The sequence below is a fragment of the Coregonus lavaretus genome, assembly GCF_964263955.1.
Source record: "Coregonus lavaretus genome assembly, chromosome: 16".
NCBI classification, from domain to species: Eukaryota; Metazoa; Chordata; class Actinopteri; order Salmoniformes; family Salmonidae; genus Coregonus; species Coregonus lavaretus.
The window spans coordinates 36,008,045-36,016,829 of record NC_140003.1 but is presented as its reverse complement, the minus strand read 5'-3'; the positions used below and the strand labels follow the sequence as shown (position 1 = coordinate 36,016,829).

Sequence of the window (8,785 nt, the reverse complement as noted above, 5' to 3'; positions counted from 1 at the left end):
CAATCTAAATGATCCCGCCCACCCCGAGCCCAGGGAATATAAAATAAAAACAGAATAAAACTGTTCGCTAACCGTTTAAAAACAACCCCGAGCATACCTCTGACATCATCCAAAACCTCCCTTCTGATTGGACTGTCCACATATATCAGGACCTTCATGCATCGGTGTGTGTTGGTAAGAATGTGTGTGTGTATGTGTGCCTCATGCCTAATTAGCAGAAGTGTGGACGTCAATGTAGGGGTGAAAGGTCATTCTGGGTGCTCCTAACTATACTCAGGCCATGCACTACAGGAGGAGGAGCCAGGGTGGCCATCCCAACCAGGGGGTCAGAGGTGAGGGGTCAGAGGGGAAGTGATGAGGAGAGGCAGGGACTGATCCCTAATGTGGGTGGGGTAGGGTGTGGGGTGGGATAGGGAGTGGGGAGTGGGGGGGGCTTTCATTGTGGACAGAGAAGAGGAGGAGGGTGTGGGGTCAGCTAATTACTTTGATATATAGATTGTCCTCATGGAAACATTAGCAGGCTAGTATTGTTTATATATGGTACGTTTATATATGAATACTCTTATATTTCATCAGCCTCCCCCTGCCCCCACCACTCCATCCCTCTAACAGACCATAGAGATGTCCTCACTGGAGTAGGTTCCAGAAATCAAACACTTAGATGGGTGACGTGGAGGGCTCAGTTAGTTGTTGTTGTCATCTGATTTAAACCCTGAGAGGGAGGATTCAGGAGGTGGAGTTGGAAGCAGAGGCTGAGGCGATAGTGGTGCTGGGGCCGTGATCTGTGCTGTTACCATCTAGAAAGGAGGACAGGAAAGGAGGAAGAGGAAGATTATCCACTCATTTACACAATGAGTAAACAGGTGTTTTTAATAAGACATTTTCCTGGGACAGAGAGAGAAAAGAGAGAGAGAACATAGACAGAGAGTTGGAGAGGGATGGAGGGATGAAGAGGTGTGTGTAAACCTGTGGCGACGGTGGCGTTGGTTGGGGTGGAGGAGGCGGCCTGAGTGCGGGCGTGGGCGGGGATTAGGATGTTGGCCAGCGAGGGATTACTGGACAGCTCTGTGAGAGAGACACAGTACACCAGATTACAGCAGATTACACCCACCACAGATAAACACATCAAAACACACCTCACACAAAGGTCACACACACACACACACACACACACACACACACACAGACAGACAGACAGATTATAGCAGGTAGACAATGAACTGAAATTCAATGACTGTGCCTTTGCAAAGATAAAGAAATTGCAACAGAGAATGTTTTTTTGACGCAAACTGAACCATTTTAATGTCGACCGCCATATATTACAAATGTTCTATAAATCTGTCCTGCAGAGTGTGCTGTCCTTTGGTCTGATATGCGTGTACGGAAACATGCGAGTGCAAGACCAAGTCAAGCTTTAGCGCTTGATTGAGACGGCGGAAAGGATAATTGGTATAGATCAAGAATCAGCCACAAACCTGTACACACAATTCATCCTCCTAATACTTGAAAGCATTTTACAGGACAGTACTCATCCCCTTCACTCAAAATTCAGTCACAGCAGCAGCCGGACAAGGGGAAAGATACTTTTTCAAAAGAAAATTGAAACAGATAGATATGGGGACTCTTTTATTCCAACAGCCATCAGGCTGTATAATACATAGTCTGTTGGTCCCTCCAGTATACAGCATATTGTACTTTCACTTTAGATGTGTAGCTATAGCTAGCACTTTGAATTCATTATTTTGTGTAGTTTCTGTGTTTTCATGTTTTATATACTGTCTTTTTAAGCACATGACCAAATGAATTTCACTATGGTGGGATAATAAAGTTGATCTGAATCTGAAGGTAGCGTTAGTACAGAGACTGACAGAGAGAGACCACATCATTATACATGAAAGAGAAGCAACTCTGTCTCTCTGTACCACAGATAAGACAGACAGGCAGACAGTGTATTGACAAGATGCTGTACCCTGGGTGGTAAAGTTGAAGAGGGAGGGTTTTTCTCGCCCATTGGGAAGCTTGACATTGGGGTCCCTCAGCTCGTCGAAGAAGGAGTGTGCACACGCCTCCAGGGGGGTGAGGCGCGAGGTGGGCGTGTACTCCAGCAGCCGAGAGCACAGGGCAATGGCCTCTGGGGGCGTACGCGGCCGGAACACCTAGCAACCAATCACACGCAAGGATGAGTCAAGGAGCCAATCACAAAGACGAGACTGGAATCAGTAAACCAATCAATTTCAAACTAGTATCATGCACACAATGATGTATGCGGTCATGATAGCAGGTGTGAGAGAGGTGGATTTCAGTTATGGATTTCTCAGTTTCTGCTTATGGATATGAAATAGAGAGAGAATGTAATTATTATTAACTACTGTATGTTACAGATATTACCTAACTTAACTGACAAGGGTCGTCACAAAGGTGAGGGTGATATACATAGAAAAATATATTATAAACTTGAATATTGGGGTTCGTATGCTTGGATAAATGACATTACAGTAATTTGTGCATCTGTTAAGACCACTAGGAGGGCTCATTGTCCATAGATTGCCCTCTGTATTTGTCCAGTTCAAGTGTTAAGAGCCCAGCCCTACAGCAGCAAGGCAGGAGACTCTAGACCAGGAATGGAAACTCTAGTCCATGGGGGCTGGAGTGGAATCACACTTTTCCCCCATCCCTAGCAAACACAGCTGATTGAACTAGTTGCATTTTAAACTGAAGATCAGAATTAGTTGATTATTGGGAGTCAGGTGTGTTAGCTGGGGCTCGGGCAAAAGTATGACACTAATCAGGACCCGAGGACTGGAGTTGCTCATCCCTGGTGGCTAGGGGATGCAGTACTAGAGAACAACCACAAGGTGGAGTCTAGGGAGCCACCACGAGGACCTGCTCTACAACGCTGCCTGCTCATTGGCTAAGGGGGTTATCCATTGCTGTAGCAGTGGGCAGGGCTGGGTCCCCCTGAGACTTGGGCCCTGTTCAAATACTGTGACAATTTCATCTTTCCTAACTCCCTTTCTTTAGGTTTTCACTGACCTGACCTGAGGACTTCTACATGTACCCTTGCAGATTACAAAGAATCTGATGGTTGTAAGCAATATGGTATAAACCCCAGCTAGCTTACCAGACGCAACTGTTACCATACAGCTTACACCTATCCAATCCTTACAGATCTAGGTGGGGCCCATCATGAAGTGTCTTGGTGAAGGGTTGATTTTGGATATTAGGGGATACAGATGAAAATGGGAGGGCAGAGATGAATGCCTGGCAGGCTGGCGAGGCGAGCACAGAGGGATGATGCTAGGGGAGGGGGTGGATTGTAGAGTAGTAAAATAGTTCCTGTACCTGTTGACTCACCTTAGTCCATGGGTGTGCCTTAATCTGGGGGAATTTGAACTCAGTGTAGTTGGGGTTCATCTCTCGGATCTGCTCCCGTGTAGGGGTCCCCAGAACCTACAGAACAGAGACAGGAGAGGAGAAGAGAGGGGGAGGGAGAGACAGAGAGAGAGAGAGGGGGAAGAAAGGGGAGGGAGGGAGAGGGGGAAGAGAGGGGAGGAAGCGACAAATGAGGGGAAGAATATGACAGAGGAGAGAGTGTGAGCCATGAAGACAGGGACAATTGAGAGAGAAAGAGAGAGAGAGAGAGAGAGAGAGAGAGACGGGTGAGAGTGTGCCAACTTTCATCTGATGAAATAGAGAGAATTGGTTGATAGACATCCTAACTGACTGGCTGGTATCAGTACCTTGATGATCTCCACCAGCTGATCAACTCCACTGTCGCCAGGGAAGATTGGTTGCCCTAGCAACAGCTCTGCTAGCACACAACCAGCTGACCACACATCTGTACAGGGGGCGGAGTATAAACAGGAATATGTCGTGATTAGCATACCTGCTCTAGAGGTGTAGTTTGACTTTAAACGGGGTTAGCATTTAGCCTATATTAGTGTATATGAATTTCAATGGGGTTTAGCTGTAAGCAGTTAGCTGGTAGAGCACGGCGCTTGTAACGCCAAGGTAGTGGGTTCGATCCCCAGGACCACCCATACACAAAAAATGTATGCACGCATGACTGTAAGTTGCTTAGGATAAAAGCGTCTGCTAAATGGCATATTATTATTATTATTATTATTATTATTATTATATTACCTATGCTGGAGGTGTAGTCGGTGGCACCAAAGATGAGCTCGGGGGCTCTGTAGTAGCGAGAGCAGATGTAGGACACGTTGGGCTCTCCACGTACCAGCTGCTTAGCACTGGAGACACAACATCAGCACAGCAAACTGTCAGTCACCCACACTCCTCATCAATCATCATCATAGTCATCATCATAGTCATCTTCATTATTAATAAAAACATTGTCATAATCATAATCATCATCATCCTAGCCAATCAAAGCTAATGAGAACTGCATATTCTTTCACATACAGTGGGGGAAAAAAGTATTTAGTCAGCCACCAATTGTGCATGTTCTCCCACTTAAAAAGATGAGAGAGGCCTGTAATTTCCATCATAGGTACACGTCAACTATGACAGACAAATTGAGGGGAAAAAAATCCAGAAAATCACATTGTAGGATTTTTAATGAATTTATTTGCAAATTATGGTGGAAAATAAGTATTTGGTCAACTACAAACAAGCAAGATTTCTGGCTCTCACAGACCTGTAACTTCTTCTTTAAGAGGCTCCTCTGTCCTCCACTCGTTACCTGTATTAATGGCACCTGTTTGAACTTGTTATCAGTATAAAAGACACCTGTCCACAACCTCAAACAGTCACACTCCAAACTCCACTATGGCCAAGACCAAAGAGCTGTCAAAGGACACCAGAAACAAAATTGTAGACCTGCACCAGGCTGGGAAGACTGAATCTGCAATAGGTAAGCAGCTTGGTTTGAAGAAATCAACTGTGGGAGCAATTATTAGGAAATGGAAGACATACAAGACCACTGATAATCTCCCTCGATCTGGGGCTCCACGCAAGATCTCACCCTGTGGGGTCAAAATGATCACAAGAACGGTGAGCAAAAATCCCAGAACCACACGGGGGGACCTAGTGAATGACCTGCAGAGAGCTGGGACCAAAGTAACAAAGCCTACCATCAGTAACACACTACGCCGCCAGGGACTCAAATCCTGCAGTGCCAGACGTGTCCCCCTGCTTAAGCCAGTACATGTCCAGGCCCGTCTGAAGTTTGCTAGAGTGCATTTGGATGATCCAGAAGAGGATTGGGAGAATGTTATATGGTCAGATGAAACCAAAATAGAACTTTTTTGGTAAAAACTCAACTCGTCGTGTTTGGAGGACAAAGAATGCTGAGTTGCATCCAAAGAACACCATACCTACTGTGAAGCATGGGGGTGGAAACATCATGCTTTGGGGCTGTTCTTCTGCAAAGGGACCAGGACGACTGATCCGTGTAAAGGAAAGAATGAATGGGGCCATGTATCGTGAGATTTTGAGTGAAAACCTCCTTCCATCAGCAAGGACATTGAAGATGAAACGTGGCTGGGTCTTTCAGCATGACAATGATCCCAAACACACCGCCCGGGCAACGAAGGAGTGGCTTCGTAAGAAGCATTTCAAGGTCCTGGAGTGGCCTAGCCAGTCTCCAGATCTCAACCCCATAGAAAATCTTTGGAGGGAGTTGAAAGTCTGTGTTGCCCAGCGACAGCCCCAAAACATCACTGCTCTAGAGGAGATCTGCATGGAGGAATGGGCCAAAATACAAGCAACAGTGTGTGAAAACCTTGTGAAGACTTACAGAAAACGTTTGACCTGTGTCATTGCCAACAAAGGGTATATAACAAAGTATTGAGAAACTTTTGTTATTGACCAAATACTTATTTTCCACCATAATTTGCCAATAAATTCATAAAAAATCCTACAATGTGATTTTCTGGATTTTTTTTCCTCATTTTGTCTGTCATAGTTGACGTGTACCTATGATCAAAATTACAGGCCTCTCTCATCTTTTTAAGTGGGAGAACTTGCATAATTGGTGGCTGACTTCCTGCTTATAAGCAAAAACTGAAGCAGGAAGCACCAGTGATTCGGCTAATAAAAAAGTGGTCAGATGACGCAGATGCTAAGCTACAGGACTGTTTTGCTAGCACAGACTGGAACATGTTCCGGGATTCTTCAGACAGCATTGAGGAGTACACCACATCAGTCACTGGCTTCATCAATAAGTGCATCGATGATGTCGTCCCCACAGTGACCGTACGTACATACCCCAACCAGAAGCCATGGATTACAGGAAACATCCGCACTGAGCTAAAGGGTAGAGCTGCCGCTTTCAAGGAACGGGACTCTAACCCGGACGCTTATAAGAAATCCCGCTATGACCTCCGACGAACCATCAAACAGGCAAAGAGTCAATACAGGTCTAAGATTGAATCATACTACACTGGCTCTGACGCTCGTCGGATGTGGCAGGGCTTGAAAACTATTACAGACTACAAAGGGAAGCACAGCCGCGAGCTGCCCAGTGACACAAGCCTACCAGACGAGCTAAACCACTTCTATGCTCGCTTCGAGGCAAGCAACACTGAAGCATGCATGAGAGCACCAGCTGTTCCGGACGACTATGTGATCACGCTCTCCGTAGCCGATGTGAGTAAGACTTTTAAGCAGGTCAACATTCACAAGGCCGCAGGGCCAGACGGATTACCAGGACGTGTACTCCGAGCATGTGCTGACCAACTGGCAAGTGTCTTCACTGACATTTTCAACATGTCCCTGACTGAGTCTGTAATACCAACATGTTTCAAGCAGACCACCATAGTCCCCGTGCCCAAGAACTCTAAGATAACCTGCCTAAATGACTACCGACCCGTAGCACTGACGTCTGTAGCCATGAAGTGCTTTGAAAGACTGGTCATGGCTCACATCAACAGCATAATCCCAGAAACCCTAGACCCACTCCAATTTGCATACCGCCCCAACAGATCCACAGATGATGCAATCTCTATCGCACTCCACACTGCCCTTTCCCACCTGGACAAGAGGAACACCTACGTGAGAATGCTATTCATTGACTACAGCTCAGCATTCAACACCATAGTGCCCTCAAAGCTCATCACTAAGCTAAGGATCCTGGGACTAAACACCTCCCTCTGCAACTGGATCCTGGACTTCCTGACGGGCCGCCCCCAGGTGGTAAGGGTAGGTAACAACACATCTGCCACACTGATCCTCAACACGGGGGCCCCTCAGGGGTGCGTGCTCAGTCCCCTCCTGTACTCTCTGTTCACCCATGACTGCATGGCCAGGCACGACTCCAACACCATCATTAAGTTTGCCGACGACACAACAGTGGTAGGCCTGATCACCGACAACGATGAGACAGCCTATAGGGAGGAGGTCAGAGATCTGACCGTGTGGTGCCAGGACAACAACCTCTCCCTCAACGTGACCAAGACAAAGGAGATGATTGTGGACTACAGGAAAAAAAAGAGGACTGAGCACGCCCCCATTCTCATCGACGGGGCTGTAGTGGAACAGGTTGAGAGCTTCAAGTTCCTTGGTGTCCACATCACCAACGAACTATCATGGTCCAAACACACCAAGACAGTCGTGAAGAGGGCACGACAAAGCCTATTCCCCCTCAGGAGACTAAAAAGATTTGGCATGGGTCCTCAGATCCTCAAAAAATTCTACAGCTGCACCATCGAGAGCATCCTGACTGGTTGCATCACCGCCTGGTATGGCAACTGCTTGGCCTCTGACCGCAAGGCACTACAGAGGGTAGTGCGTACGGCCCAGTACATCACTGGGGCAAAGCTCCCTTCCATCCAGGACCTCTATACCAGGCGGTGTCAGAGGAAGGCCCTCAAAATTGTCAAAGACTCCAGTCACCCTAGTCATAGACTGTTCTCTCTGCTACCGCACGGCAAGCGGTACCGGAGTGCCAAGTCTAGGTCCAAAAGACTTCTCAACAGCTTCTACCCCCAAGCCATAAGACTCCTGAACAGCTAATCATGGCTACCCGGACTATTTGCACTGCCCCCCCACCCCATCCTTTTTACGCTGCTGCTACTCTGTTAAGTATTTATGCATAGTCACTTTAACTCTACCCACATGTACATATTACCTCAACTACCTCAACTAGCCGGTGCCCCCGCACATTGACTATGCAACGGTACCCCCCTGTATATATAGCCTCCCTACTGTCACTTTATTCTATTGTATATATAGCCTCCCTACTGTCACTTTATTTTTACTTCTGCTCTTTTTTTCTCAACACTTTTTTGTTGTTGTTTTATTCTTACTTTTTTGTTTAAAATAAATGCACTGTTGGTTAAGGGCTGTAAGTAAGCATTTCACTGTAATGTCTGCACCTGTTGTATTCGGCGCATGTGACCAATAAAATTTGATTTGATTTGATTTGATTTGACTAAATCCTTTTTTCCCCCACTGTAGTTCAAACTGACCTGCCGAAGTCACAGAGTTTGAGCACGGCCGTCTCGGGGTCCAGCAGCAGGTTCTGGGGCTTGATGTCCCGATGGCAGATCCCAAATGAGTGGATGTAGGCCAGACTTCTGAACAACTGGTACATATACAACTACAGCACAGCACGCACGCACGAACACACACACACATTAGAAAGGGAAAGCAGAGGATACACACAATGGCAACACAGTGTGCACTCACACACCTTGACATAGACCATGGGCAGGGTCTGTTTGGCTCGGCTGTAGTGTCTGGCCACTCTGTAGACTGTCTCAGGAACATAGTCCAGAACCAGGTTCAGATACACCTCATCCTTCTGTTACAGAGAGAGGGAGAG

General features: G+C 46.7%; 1 protein-coding gene across 1 annotated transcript in view; it reads right to left on the bottom strand.

The window, feature by feature from the left end:
• Window positions 1-448: 448 nt before the first annotated feature.
• LOC311143567 (glycogen synthase kinase-3 beta) overlaps window positions 449-8,785 on the bottom strand; it is a 44,680-nt gene continuing 36,343 nt past the window's right edge. The window contains exons 4-11 of the mRNA XM_084179420.1: window positions 8,654-8,764; window positions 8,430-8,560; window positions 4,144-4,250; window positions 3,741-3,838; window positions 3,355-3,450; window positions 1,970-2,156; window positions 967-1,065; window positions 449-797 (exon numbers count right to left, since the gene is read on the bottom strand). Coding sequence (XP_084035546.1) covers window positions 727-797; window positions 967-1,065; window positions 1,970-2,156; window positions 3,355-3,450; window positions 3,741-3,838; window positions 4,144-4,250; window positions 8,430-8,560; window positions 8,654-8,764 — 900 coding nt within the window. The 3' untranslated portion in view covers window positions 449-726. The remainder of the gene's footprint in view (window positions 798-966; window positions 1,066-1,969; window positions 2,157-3,354; window positions 3,451-3,740; window positions 3,839-4,143; window positions 4,251-8,429; window positions 8,561-8,653; window positions 8,765-8,785) is intronic.